The sequence below is a fragment of the Pimephales promelas genome, chromosome 18 (assembly GCF_988280905.1).
Source record: "Pimephales promelas chromosome 18, fPimPro1.hap1.1, whole genome shotgun sequence".
NCBI lineage: Eukaryota > Metazoa > Chordata > Actinopteri > Cypriniformes > Leuciscidae > Pimephales > Pimephales promelas.
In genome coordinates, this window is record NC_142786.1 from 26354202 (window position 1) to 26369667 (window position 15466).

A 15466-nucleotide genomic window follows, 5' to 3' on the forward strand; every position below is an offset into this window, starting at 1 on the left:
ACATTATGTTAACCCCAGTGTAATAGAATCACTTGCTAACTTGGTTTTCGCAAGGGTTATATGCATTTGTCAACCTATCATGATCGTAAACCCTGTACATTTTCTATTGTGTACAAGAACACCAGAAACGAACACCATGTGAACACTATACTTCCAGATACTGTCTGTTTTAGAAGTGCAGCTGCAAGACGGCAAACAACATTAACACATTGTGTAAAATTGAACTTACTAACTTGGGTTTTTGCAAGGTTATATGTAATTTGCCAACTTGTCATGACAGTAAACCTTGTACAAGAACACTAGAAAAGGGTTTTGTTAATTCAGCTACATACATTAACATGTTTATAAACAAAATCACCACACTTGACCAATGCCAAGCCGTGTTCAACATCTAGTGGAAAACCTTCAAATGTGTCAAAATGATTTTCTGTGGTAAACTTGAACATTTTTAAACTTTATCTGTTCTATTGACGCAATTCACCGAGTTCAATTTTGAGGACACCCGCTGGCCCATTTCTGTGTTGTGCTGTTGTGAGAAGTGGAAAATGTCTTCTGTGTCCTGTCTAGTACTGACACGTTAAATATTTGAGCACTTGATGGAATGGGAAAGCTGACTGTGACATGAAGGCTTCATCCTCCACATCCAGTTTGTCATGAAGTCCCTGCACACTCAATATTTCATTATACTGAACGTACAGAAGCACTCGTGACAGATTCATCCGCCTTGCCTTTCTGTTTGTTTTATAAATGTGTAAAAATATGTGTGAGAGAGATCAAAACATGGGCTCATTGAAAACTCGACACTGCACAATGCAGTGGAGACAATAATGAAGTACATTTACTTGAGTACTGCACTTCTTGAGTATCTGTACATTACTTTTTCTGGAAACTTCTTATTTTAATTTCACTACATTTGAAAGACCAATTTTGTACTTTGTACTCCACAACATTTCTGTCAAGGTCATTGAGTAGAAAGTAGTTATGTAAGTCAGGGCATGATTTTCTTCCATCTCTAAAACGTGATTGGATTCTTGCGGATGGCAGACAGCCTATCAGTAATCCCTCTTGTAGGGGCACGTCCCTTACCCTATCAGTAATCCCTCTTGTTGTGAAGTTCAGCGATTAGTGGGATTTCTCTCTACATGTCATCTGCGAGAGACCATATCGTTGTCTAACGATAATGATTTTAAAGTTTTGTTTTAAAAAACAAAAACCCTGTACGTGGCTCTCTGGAATGCTTTATTCTGATTGGTCAATCTCAGCATCCAATGTCTGATCCAATGTCAGACTTTGGACATTGTCGTGACATGTCTGACAATGTCTGAGCACCACAGTCCCGCCCCCAGGCGCTGCCGGAAGTAAAAATTTAATACAATTTCTCCATTGACAGTTGGGATATAAGCCATTTAAAAGTAACCATGCATGGTAGACTTAAAACCAGCGACAGCTGTACTAAGCGATTGTAAGCTCATATAAACACCAAGCACCCGGCGCAAATGACTTTATACACAAACGCATGTCTCATTCCTATTTTGCACGCGCGCAAAGCGGGATTTTTCATACATTATAACAAGCAAAAATATTAACACATGAGGAAAATCATTGTGGTTTACATGAAGATGAAAAAAACGAATTACCCATTTTTTAAGGCTAATTGTAGTACTGGATCAGACCTGTTTGCCCAATATAGTGGCAAGAAACATACGCATAGGCTATAATGTTTAACCGACGCTGATGTGCGAGGGTTTCTCCCATCCCCATACAACGTAACCTCTCTGTATTTCACTGTCCTGACAAGAACGTCGGTCTCATCGGCTGTGAACGCTCCTGACGCGCGCCTGGTAAACCCGCCGTTATAATAACAATCCGCCATGCAACATGCCCACCTGTTCTTAAAGGGTATGTTGGATGGCGCTCTGATTGGTTTATTTCACGTTACGCCCAAACCACACCTATGAATAATGAAGCTACTCCAGACCAACACCTTTTAGATTTGCGCCAGGCGCAAGAGGCATTTATCTCTCCGGGAAAATAGCAACAGCGCCGGGATCCGCCCACAAAGTTACTTGCGCTTTGTGCTTTGACACTTGCATTTCAGATCGTTAAAATAGGGCCCCTAAAGTTCATGGGTCACTAACCTTGTTTCAAGATAAATGCCTTCTATTCGCTATGTATTGGATAAGTACTTCATTACCCACAATCCCACAGTGATGCATCTGATTGGTGGAAGTCATGTAACGTGTCTGAAACCCTGCGAAGGTACGTGAAGACTGAAGATCACGTAATGACATAGGGCTAAGTTCATTGGTCACACCTCAGAGACAACCCCACGCTATTGGATGTGCTGTTGAGCGAGCCATATGCTCAATAGCATGTGGAGCTGCAAATGCGTTTTACATATAAGCTTCAGTAAATCAAGGAAAAGGAGTTTCCCTGCACATTCACTGTAAAAAAAAATTACTGGAGGAAAAAAATCACGTGGCCGTCGTCAGATTTGGAAGTCACTCAAATGGCTCTTTCACGGTGTCTTCAGTCGACTTTAGTGAGGCGCGGTGGTTAATGGGAGTAGTTCCTTTGCTCGGAAATGAAAATATGTACACAGGCTTGTACCCTTGAATTTTTGGGGATTTTCTCTTCGTTTTTTGGATATGGATTTCACAAAATGTCAATGTCACTCTCTCGGGCTGTGGGCGGGACTGTGATGCTCTATAAGCAACACTGTACTGTATCTGTCCGCTCTAACTGGCGCTATGCAGTCTTAATTATGGATCTTAATTAAGATCCAATCAGTGATTGGCTCTTTTACTTAAAAGGTGTTACGTATTCTGCCATGTTGCAGTTTCTCCCATTAATAAGTAATAGGAGTGAACGTCTCTACCAAACTAGTTTTTGATATTAGTCAACATAAAATTGACTTTTTTAATGTAATATTGCGGTATTTATAATATATGATCCGTGCATGTAATTATTTATCCCCCAATCAATCCCCGACAAAAACAAGTCCCACCCTATTTTTCTTGTTCCACATGGAAATGCCAAAAGACAACTTCCGTTTAATGCGGAACTTAAAGGGATAGTTCAAAATTCGTTATGCACAGAAGGCCCATATTAATATAACGACTACAAAGTAGTTCTTAGCTGAAGCTTTAATTACAGTAAGATTTTAAAATACTTACAACTCAACTCTTATCCACATTTATTTGGTTAGTAGTGCCATATTTAATATTTTAACAGGAATTAAATGAGGCTGTGAGGGATAGAGGTGTGTTCAATGTATTGTGCTCAGCTGACGAAACATCTTTCCAACAACATTTTTTGTAGACAAAAACTGTTTAGAAAGCGACTGTCAAAGTTTAAACATGTTCAACTTGATACCAACATGTCCAGTTGATACAAGATCGATTAACAGGAAGATCGTAAGTTATGACCATAACTATGGATCTATGAGACTGAACGATGGCTGTCACCATGGTCTTACATTGAATGACGCCATTCTTCCGCCTATCCTCGAGACCTATATCAATAATGTCAGGTGACTGACCTTAGGGGTTGGCTATATAACATCCAGGTGAACCAACCACTTCCTCTTGCCTGGAAGGCCCAGTTCATCCCGAGTGACAAGGGATGGTGACGGTCATCGTTCGCTCTCATAGATCCATAGTTATGGTCATAACTTACGATCTATTTCGACCTCACTCAGACCGTCACCGCGGTCTTACCTTGGATGACTTATACCAACAGGGTCACGAGGGATTCATTTAGTCACAGATAATACAGTAGACCCCATAGAATTCAGATTTGCCACATTAATCCTATACAATCTAGTGAATGTGTATGGGCTGCTCCAAGAGGCTGCTGCACAGATGTCTAAGAGCGCTACCCCCTTAAGTGCTGCCCAGGAAGTAGCCATGCTCCTGGTAGAGTGAGCCACCAGATCGCCAGGAATAGGTAGATTCCGATTGACATAAGCTTGTGAAATTGTATCCACTACCCAATGAGACAATCGTTGCTTAGACACAGGTTTGCCTGCACACCTCTTGTCAAAGCATATGAATAGCTGCATGTGTGACTGCTGTAATTGATGAGTACACTCAATGCATGTGTGCAAAGCTCTAATAGGACATAGAGAAGAATTTTCGAATCCAGCACCCGAACAAAGGGGATCTGGACGGAAAGCATCAAGCTCAATCACCTGATTTATTGTAGGTTTAAGGACCTTGGGTAGAAATGACAGGTTTGTCCAAAGAAAAAAACTCATTTTTTCCGCCTTGCATCTCAAGGATTCTTCACTGACTGACAAAGAGTGTAATTCACCAACTCTTTTTGCTGAACATATTGCCAATAGGAAGACTGTCTTCCATGTCAAGAACTTGAGATCAGCTTGCTCCAGAGGTTCAAAAGGTGCTTTGGTCAGTGAGTGTAATGCCGAGTTCAGACTGTAACTGAGACTGACCAACTGTTCCATTATATACATTTTTATGGAACAGCCCCCCTGCAAAGTTAGCTCTATTGCAGCTGCACATGGGTTTTCATGGGCATGCGCAGACATCCGCAGACTCTCATGATGGGCATAATTACATCACATGGACAGTGTGCGGGCATTCATGGAACTCCAGAGTTTCGCTCCCTCTCACGCACAGTTTGGAGCGCAAGCTTTTCAGGGTATACTGTACTCCTTTGGCCATAAGGACAGAAATACAGGCTTTGCGCATGTAAGACATGCTAGGGAACTTGGTTTTCCATTTTTCCATAATTTGCTACATCTTGTGCACAGTTGAGTATGCAAGCCTTTCAAAGTATACTACTTTGGCTGCCATGAGCCTGGGAAAACACATCCGTCGTGCACACTTGCTGGTGAACTTTGTTCCCAAGCGAGTAAGTCACTTGCGCAGTGTTGTACGCATACAGTAGATCCTCCTGACGTAGATTACGTCATGCTGATGGGGGGGCGTAAGACCGTTTACATAGTCAACGCGAGCTATGCGAGCAAGCAACGCGAATGACGCGAGCGACGCGCTCCCAACGCGGATCCATATGTCATATCAGGTCTAATTATCAAACTTAAAGAAGTTATTTAGCTTTGCGTTAACACTACATTACCCTGTCATATGTGGTTGGTTTTGACTTTGGCCATCATGACACCATTATAACTGTGTCATTATGGACTAGTTATGAAGATGTCAGGTTGACAGGTTATGATTTCTTGGTTAATGTCAAGTTGTCATAACAAAGACATTTCTGTCTTTTTTAATGTCAAGTTGTCATAATCAAGACATTTTTTGTCTTTGTTCATGTCAAGTTGTCATAACAAAGACATTTCTGTCTTTTTTAATGTCAAGTTGTCATAACAAAGACATTTTAAACAATGTCAACTTTGCATTAAAAGTGTCATAATTTACCAAATGACAGTTAATGACAGAAGTCATAAACATTCATAAAGACTCCTTCATGTTCATGACAGGTGTTATGTCATGTTTATGACAGTGTCATGTCAGTCTTATGCACACCCCTTCAAATAAAGTGTTACCGACTGGACAAAGAGAATGACGCGTACGACCGCATTGATATGCTGTGGGCATGTAGCCCCACCCACGTCATCATGCGTCATTGGCCTTTTAGGCGTGAATATAGGTGTCTTAGGTGTCTTCAGCAGGTGGCGCTAGAGCGCGATATCCCATAGTAATGTGTTGTACCTCGTTTCCCTCCTTCTGGGAACAGTAGTTATATGCATAACTCAACATCATTCAAGGTAAGACCGTGGTGACGGTCTGAGTGAGGTCGAAATAGATCACACTTTTACATAGTTTTTCCATACTGATTTTTTTTAACATAAAATTACACATTTTGACAATGCATTCTCACCCCAAGGCGTCACCTTTGACCATGCTTCAATATTTGACGTTTTAGGCACCCTTTAGCGTCACTTACATGACGCGATCCTACGGCGTCATCTAACTGACGCTAAAGGAAAGCGTCAGTTAGAGGACGCGGTTAGGTTTAGGTGTGGGGTGGGGGTAGGGTACACGCGATCCTAGGGCGTCATCTAACTGACGCTAAAGGGCGCCTAAAGCGGCAGATATTGAAGCATGGTCAAATGCTTCCCAAGGCGTCAGTTAGGTGACGCCTTGGGGGTGAGAATGGGCTGATTTTGAAGAATGTAAAAAAAAATGTTTTCCCATAATAAAGGGATCTGAAGAAAGTCATACAGGTTTGGATCAACATGAAGGCGAGTAAATTACACGATATTCATTTGTGTTTTGATTTTGGTGTACTCCCGTCTTAATTTCCAAATGAGGTGCTTGATAAATAATGAAAAACGAATAATTTAAATTATTTTATTAATAAAACATTTTTTGCAATAATTTATTAAAAATGTTGATTTCCATGCAGTTTAAGGGTACAAGAAATATGAAATGAACACATCCACTTTGATTTGTTCAAGAGCTCCTGTGTGTCTGTGTGTGTGCCAGTGCAAACACACGGGACGGGTACCGCAGTGGAGCACACAAGTGTACACTTCCAAAAAGCACTGTATAGAAAAACAAAACAACAGATTTGTGGAGTTCCTCTTTTTGTTTTCCAGTTTTTTTTTTTCTTTTTTTTTTTCTTGATGGGCAGTGATACGTTTTCTGAACTCAAAAGAGATGATAAAAAAAAAAAAATTATAAAAAAAATAAAGCAAAAGGACAAAAAAAAAAAAGAGCGGTAAGTCTTCCAGCACAGAATAAATAGTTTGTATAGCAATGTGTAAACTTGTAGACAGCACGTTTTCACACAGTGGCAAACAGACATACACGCTCACTGCTAACATTCTGTCTTTTTAACGTCATTTGTAACACCCCCCACAATCATTGTATTGTACCTCTACAGAAAAAATAAGTTGTTTACATTATATACATTAGAAGTTGTTCATTCTCCTGGGGTGATGACAAGGCCTTGCTATTGTTTGTTACATGATGCAAAGATAGACCAGTTCACACCAGAATACGCATGGAGTCCAGCCCAAAATTTTCACAAATCTTGTAGACTGAATTCATGAATCTCTTTGCACAAATGAGTGTTTTCTAGTTTTAGAAGAACACAACACTTAGATCATTTCAGTTTTTTTAAGTAAAATCACAGATTTAAGTGACCAACAAATCAGCTCTTGACTTCATTTCCAAGGTTATTGCCAAGACGGTCATATACAACCAGATGGGCATTCAATAGACCATGATGCATTTTCAAAAGCAACGCATTAACAGGTTAACCTTGTGTTTCGCTTGATACACATGCGCGCGCACACACAGTGATTTGAATCCACAGTATAGAACATATCCAAATAAAAAACATATAAAGCACTACCTTGTATCTCTTTATCCAGTTTTTGTGTTTTTCCAGTGATTTTGTTTTAAAAACGCGACTGTCACAAATTCACTTTTCCCATAACGGGAATGACATGTTTACACAGACGGATCAGTGCTTACCGTTCCATTGTAAAAAGAACAGTTTGTGGTGCATGTGGTGCTATAAATGTCTTCATATTTGTTTTTAGTACACTTCATAGTGTCAGACAGTCTTTAGGGTTGTTCTGAGAAGCATGATCTCTATGACAATATTTCTGTACAATGTCAACATTAGTGTCATAATTATACCCCAAAAGTACAGGTAGTGTAAATTATATTTTGGATATAATTCTGCCTTCCAGCTTAATGTACCATTAAGAACATACTGTAAATATATTTATCTATACAGTTATAATGAGCTAATTATTGCCACTTTAATAATTATTATAATTGTGCATTTGTCAGTAATGGAGTAAAATTATCAGCAAAAAAATTCAATCTATAATGTATGCATAGGATACCATGCATGAAAGATTAAAAAATAAATAATTCTTTTTAATCAATCTAATACATTCTTTGTGTATACATACTTTACCGTATGATTACTCTGAATAAGAATCTCTTAATAATCTCTTGTTCAAATAATTACATGTCACCAGGCTTCTGTTGCCTCAACTAATTCATATTATGGTTATCATTATGATTTTAAAGTAGAGTACTGAATTATGCCCACTCCTTGAGCAGATGTTTGGCCTTATCACTTGTAAACATCCCATTCACTAGTAATAAAATAGATATTTGAGTTGCTCTTTTGGATGATTTTCTAAAAACTATTATTTGAATACTAAAGTTCCTGTTTATGCTTGAAAGTTTATACCATTGAAAACCTCTTTAAAGTGATAGTTCACTTTGAAATAAAATGTTGGTGTGTTTTAGCTTACCTCAAGGGCATCCAAGATGTAGTGACTCATAAATGTAAATACACATGGATGGCCTAAGACGTGAAACAAGCGGTTTGTGTGAGAAAACGAACAGTATTTGTATTGTTTTTACCTCTTGTAATCACAGTCACGTCCAAGTGATCTGAGGGTACGGGGGCTTTGTGGCTGTGGTTAAAAGAGGTAAAAACTATAAGTTCTGTTCGTTTTCTCGCACAAACCGCTCGTTTCGTGTCTTAGGACATTAATGTGTACATACATTTACGAGTCATTAAATAATGTTTAATTTGGACTTCTCTGTGCATGCTCTTTCAGGTGGTGACCATAGACCTCCATTATATGACTGATAGACAAGAACGCTTTGACCTAAAAAATATGAAAATTGAAACTACTGCGGAAACAAAGACATCTACATCTTGGATGTGCTTGAGGTAAGCTAAAACATACCAAAAATTAATTTCAAAGTGAAATATCCCTTTTACCAGGGGCCTGATTTATAAAATGTATATGTATGAATGCTAAAATCCACGCAGACATCTCACACACTTCTCCTTGTGGCAGAGAGATGGAGTACTGCAGGTATTTGGAAATATAAGCAATTCTCAAGGAAAGCATTTGGACGTTGACTGCTGCTTTTTTACATGTTAATGAAATAAATGAGGCGGAGATCTGAAACCTGATCTTCAGCTGCGCACAATTACAAGAACATTAGCTGTTTATAGGTTTCACATCTGGATCAAACATTTTATAAATCAGGCCCCAGCAACTTAAAAATCAAATAGGACCAGTGGATTGCAGTATGAGAATCTACCCATTTTATGACAATTCGTAATCTCTTTGTAAAAGGTTGTAATAACAGTATTGACTGTTTACTGCAAGTTTACTTGTCAGATATGCCATATACCGTTTAAAAAAAAATGAAATGCAATATGTAAATGTGAGCTAGCCCTTTTACTTCAACTGTTTCACTGAGCTTCATTGTTGCTTATCACCCTCCATCCCTCCATTAAAACATATTGAAGTTATAATCTTTTAGCACATCTGTTGTGTTAATGACCATATTACCATAAACAGGAGGTTAAAAGGCGATGAGAAACAATGAACAAATAAAGCCAGTTATAAATTGTATATTGTTTTTTTATGTCCAGTATACACTATTATCTTGTTGATGTTTTAGTTTGTTCTCTAATATAGGACATTAAATATGATGTTCACATGTGCCAACGATGATTATATTGTGGGATACTGATTGTTGAACGTGCCAAACAACATATAAACATTAAAGACATTGATTAATAAACAATAATGTTGAAATGGACTTGGAAATAAGAGCTGATTGTAGTCAGAATGAAAACTCAGTCATAGTCATATGCTGCAAATGTCTGGATGTAGACCATCCCCTCCGTGGACTGAAAAACTCATTGTGTGTTAGAAGCGTCAGTCTGGGTCGTGGCCGTCATGCTAAGACAAGCTCCCGTGGCGTTGTGGGATTTTTGCGTATCTGTGTTGTTTTATTTTATTTAAAGGTCTTTGTCATCGTGACACATTAGTGAGCGTGAGGTACAATGACGATCACTGTTAGCAAGCGAACCGCGTTGTTTCGGTCTCCTCTTTCTTCCCCGAAAAGTTGAGACTATAAATACCCACGTATGTTGCGTTATCATGAGATAACAGCCATAGGAAGTCACGAGTTAGTGAAATTCTCAATGCAATGATTTAGGAATAGGATAATATATGAAGTCACTGTTTTCGTCATCCGGTCGACACGATTCGGTCCGTTAGGCTCCCGTAAGACAACAGGCACACACGTACAGTAACAAATCTGACAGAAACTAAAACCAAGACACCGACGGTGAGATATCAGCCAAAACACTCAACTCTTGCCATTGATATGAATGATACGTAGCTTATTTACGATAATTCATATTTTGATTACATTTCCAGATGTACAAAACAGCTTTAGCTGATGCTCCCTATCTCTGCAAGACATTGTGCAAAGTTCACAGCACACAATGACATTTCAATAGCAACTATGAGATTATTTCACTGTTGCTAAGAGCGAGGTGAAAAGCGAGTCACTCTGCCATTGCTCCTCTGGAACAACACGGCACACACACACACACACACACACACGCGCGCCTCAACCCGAGCCCTTTTAGCCCAAGCTACAACCGTAGAGGATTCACAAATGTTTGGGTTTTTTTCATCAACCAAAAGAGGAAAAAAAAAAGAGAAACAAACAGAGGGAGGGTAAACTGAGAGACTGCACCAGAAAGTCAAAACGAGGCTTTGTTCTTACGTGACTCGACTTATTAAGTTAATTACACTTGTGCTAATTTTTCAGTCCCACTGTTTAATACAATATCGTCCTTCTGTCTTGCTGCGTGGACCGCTTTTGTGTAACCTCGCAGCTTTCTGTGAGGATATTTTGGTTTTGCTCTGCATGGAGTACCACTTCCCTGTTATTATCGCAATTTGTGAGTCTTCTTGTTCTGTAACAGCCGGTCGCATGACGGCGATTGTACATCCGAAGCATGGGTCTGCATCTGTGTGTTTCAGTCCCGGTATGCAGGATCAACTTGCTCGGCTGTAATGGAAGACTGACTCTCTAAAATCGCCGGTTTTGTCTCTCACATACCTTTCGGCTGGACCTGTGGCTCTTTTGAGGTCGCAGTTGCGCGACACCTAATGTGACATTATATGCGATAAACCAAAGTGGTACCTTCGATACTCTGTTACCAGGACAGGCCTACATGATGCTAGACAAACAATGTGTGGTACACGTCTATCCAGGTGAGAACAGTTGGCCTGCGTTTACACCCCCTTGTTCTCTTTAGTAAAAAATCGAGATACTAATAGTCTTATTTACCATTAACCACTTTTTCACACCATTGGGACACTGAAGCAATACAACAAATTCATCGTACGTGTCTGTTCCTGGTTCGTCGACTGTTTGTAAAGTTCCACGGAGCACCAGGCCTCATCAGAATAATTCATTTCACAGCTCACTTTGATGTTCAAATATGGTATTTACATGGCTGTTGATCTGTTGAATAAAGAGGAGTCCTCGCTCGTATCCGCTGCCCCCTTTCCGCAAGTTTCAGCAGAACCAATGTGCACAGATTTCGTGGAAAGGCTGCCGGCGGAAGCGTCTCTTTTTAGCAGCTAAGGCTACGGCGCCTGTCCTCCGTTGATCCACGCTGCTGTTTGGGGTGGGGGGCGTTGAGTCCATCGAGTTAGGAACGGGAGGTGACTGGACATTGATAATGGTTGGGCTGCTGTGTGAGAACCTCCGGTCACCTCCCTCCTAGCCTGAAGATCAGTCCTGCTCTGATGTGGCTATGGATGGTGGGACGGGGGTCATGGATGGATGAAGAGTCGGACCCCCCCACTCCGGGTTGCTCACACACTTCTGTTAACCGCTGATATTGCTCAGTCTGTCTTTTAAAAAAAAAGCTGATCGCTTCCTGGGAGTGCAGTGCAGGGTTAAGGCTCACAGGCCGGACACCATAACCCTGTAGGAGGGGGGCATGTGTCTGTGACGGGGGCTGGAGGCTGGGCTGCTCGTGGGACTGCTGCAGCTCGCGTCCACCCCTCCTATGGAGGGTAGATATGCGTGATGCAGGATCGGCAGCTGCAGGGACAGTCTGCGCTGAATGCTGTGAACACAAAGCACACCGACGAAAATGGTTATTATATACCCAATTCCTTGTTTTCTTTAATAATCTTTAGTTTTCTTTAATACTCTTTAGTTAAAGGAGTAGTTCACTTTAAAAAAAAACACTTTTGCTGATAATTTACTCACCCCCATGTCTTCCAAGATGTCCACGTCTTTCTTTCTTTAGTCGAAAGAAATTAAGGTTTTTGATGAAAACATTCCAGGATTTTCTCCATTTAATGGACTTCATTGGGAACCAAATGGTTGAAGGTCCAAATGAGAGTTTCAATGCAGCTTCAAGGGGCTTTAAATGACATCAGATGATGAATAAGGGTCTTATCTAGAACCCTCCGAGACATGACTCGAAAAAAGATTTGTTCATTTTGATGAGCGAGTCACAAAGGCTCAACACAGAACAGAGCAAGGAGAGCATTTGTGCTTATAAAACTTAAACTTTTTTTATTTCTTTTTAAAATTACCAATTGTTTCACTAGATAAGACCCTTATTCATCATCTGGTGTCGTTCAAAGCCCATTGAAGCTGCACTGAAACAATGCACTGGACCTTGCACCCTCATTTGGACCTTGAACCGTTTGGTTCCCAATGAAGTCCATTATATGGAGATAATCCTGGAATGTTTTATTTTCTTTTTCGACTGAAGAAAGGAAGACGTGGACATCTTGGATGACATGGGGGTGAGCAAATTATCACCAAAATTCTTTTGAAAGTAAACTACTCCTTTAATAGTGGAGAAGAACTCTTGTATGCCTGTAACAGACGTTCATGTATAATTATATCACAAAGCACATTTAAACATATCATGTACATCATGTTTTGTTATTAATCAAGGGTTGACTGGTTAGCATGACCCCTTTAGTCCATGCTGGTGGATGCCATAACTACACCATCTACCATTTTAAAGTTTGGGCTGTAAAGCCTGTAATATTTTTTTGCATGCTCACCAAAGCTGCATTTATTGGATTTATTTGAAAAATAAACAATCCATACAATCCATGTAATCTATTCCTGAAATGATTTGCCATTACTCCAGTCTTTAGTGTCACATAATTTCTCAGAAATCTTCTGTCTTTCTTAATATTCTTGCTGAAACTTGGAAACTAGAAAGTTAAAAATATTAATAATTTATAACATTACAAAAGTATTTGCTTTTGATGTGTCCTTGCTGACTAAAACAAAAAACAGTGTGTAAAGCATCTTTCTCCATTTTTTTGACAGCAACAATGAAATCACATATATTCCCTTATACAGTAAATATATATTTATTTTGTTGTCTTTCTTGTCTCATAGTCAGGATGACAGGTTTGGGACGGTGAATGTTCTTTTGGCAGTGTGTACCTGGCAGTGTGGATATAAAGTCCATTTCATACCGGTGTCTAGATTCAAACTGCACCCCAAGAGGCCGAAGCCCTTTAAATCAATTACAGAATCCAAATAACAGTTATATAAAGTGCACATAGTGCACACACCACACCTCGCATGATTGCTTTTATGATTGGAGTCTCTTTGAGTTATTACTTTTTCAATCAAATATTAATTTCATACATCAATTAAGGAAAATGTCTTCTGTGTTTAGAAATAATTAACATTGATTAGCCAAATGTTGCAGGTTTACATGCAAAACAAAACAATACTCTTTTTGCCAGTGCTAATATGTATTTATTCTTTACTGCAGACAGAGAGAGCAGTCACAATAAATGAATTTGCCGCATATTCCCATGGCAGAGTTGGTGTTATTTTGCAAGGTCAAGACTCCATCAGCTACTGGGGTAAGTGTGTGAGAGTATGTGTGAGTAAAAGAGAGTGTGTCTGTGTGTTTGATTAACAATGACAGTGCAGAATCCCTCCTCTGTGAGATCAAACATTCATGTGCTGGGACAGCCTGTAGTCCTCTAATTCTACTCTCACGTCTATTTTCAGGGTCCAGTGCCTTTCGCTCTCACTAGAAATCACACATTATGTAACCACAGCCCCCCTCCCACGTCTCTCTCTCTGTCCCTGAACCTCGACATGTTTCATTTACTTCTTTTCCCCTGATGTCTGTATTATTTCTCGGCTTCATGTAAATGAGTCTATACAGCAATGTATGTTGTATCTGTTCACCTTGTTTTTAACGCAAGAGTGGGCCTGACCATTGCTATGTGGTGTGTTTACTCTAATGTGCAAGGCTTCCGGTGTTATTCGCTTTCAGTTATGCATCAATAGCGGCTAAATCAGAAGAAAAAAGCTTTCTTCAGCATTGTAGAACAAGTTAGTTTCAAATTAAAACCCTTTAAGTAACACCAGGTAACTTTTCAACCTTCATAATATATTTCCCAAGTCTCTTGTGAGGTACATCAACTTACAATAGGTTGAATGACACGTCTGCCATAGCCTGACGGGGTCTGTAGTGTTTTTAATCGTACTTTTAAACTTTGGGTTTAGAGAAAAATCGTCTGCTTTACGGCATATACGTCACTTCCACCACCTCTCCACTTCCTTAAAATCGAATGTGTGAGTCAAATGTTAATGTGGCTGGAGCACCACAGAAAAACAAGAAAGCAAAAGGTTTTATCGGAGCAAAGCAAAAAGACAAAAAGAGAAAGTGATCGCGTTAAAGGCAGATCGGGGATCAACATTGGGCCAGTGTTTTCTGGCGTGAGCTGTAGGGGTGCGGACTTGGCTGTCATGCGTTTGGACTAGTATGTACGTTATATTGCTTGCATATCTCTTTGTTTTTTTGTCTGCCTGACTATGTTACGGCCGCTATCTTATCCTCCGTTTATCTTCAAAATAAAGTTACCTGGTGTTTTAACTTCTAAATGCGTGTACAAGTTTGGTAGGGGCTACATTCTTGCAAGTACATGTACACTCACCGGCCACTTTATTAGGTACCCCATGCTAGTAACGGGTTGGACCCCCTTTTGCCTTCAGAACTGCCTCAATTCTTCGTGGCATAGATTCAACAAGGTGCTGGAAGCATTCCTCAGGGAGTTTGGTCCATATTGACATGATGGCATCACACAGTTGCCGCAGATTTGTCGGCTGCACATCCATGATGCGAATCTCCCGTTCCACCACATCCCAAAGATGCTCTATTGGATTGAGATCTGGTGACTGTGGAGGCCATTTGAGTACAGCGAACTCATTGTCATGTTCAAGAAACCAGTCTGAGATGATTCCAGCTTTATGACATGGCGCATTATCCTGCTGAAAGTAGCCATCAGAAGTTGGGTACATTGTGGTCATAAAGGGATGGACATGGTCAGCAACAATACTCAGGTAGGCTGTGGCGTTGCAACGATGCTCAATTGGTACCAAGGGGCCCAAAAAATGCCAAGAAAATATTCCCCACACCATGACACCACCACCACCAGCCTGAACCGTTGATACAAGGCAGGATGGATCCATGCTTTCATGTTGTAGACGCCAAATTCTGACCCTACCATCCGAATGTCGCAGCAGAAATCGAGACTCATCAGACCAGGCAACGTTTTTCCAATCTTCTATTGTCCAATTTCGATGAGCTTGTGCAAATTGTAGCCTCA

The 15466-nt window shown here is 40.1% G+C and overlaps 1 protein-coding gene across 3 annotated transcripts in view; it reads right to left on the reverse strand.

Moving 5' to 3' along the window:
- Nucleotides 1-6321: 6321 nt before the first annotated feature.
- gabbr2 (gamma-aminobutyric acid type B receptor subunit 2) overlaps nt 6322-15466 on the reverse strand; it is a 201499-nt gene continuing 192354 nt past the window's right edge. For all 3 annotated transcript variants that reach the window (XM_039680846.2, XM_089123268.1, XM_089123270.1), the window contains exon 19: nt 6322-11922. In XM_039680846.2, the coding sequence (XP_039536780.1) occupies nt 11757-11922 (166 nt within the window). In that variant the 3' untranslated portion in view covers nt 6322-11756. The remainder of the gene's footprint in view (nt 11923-15466) is intronic.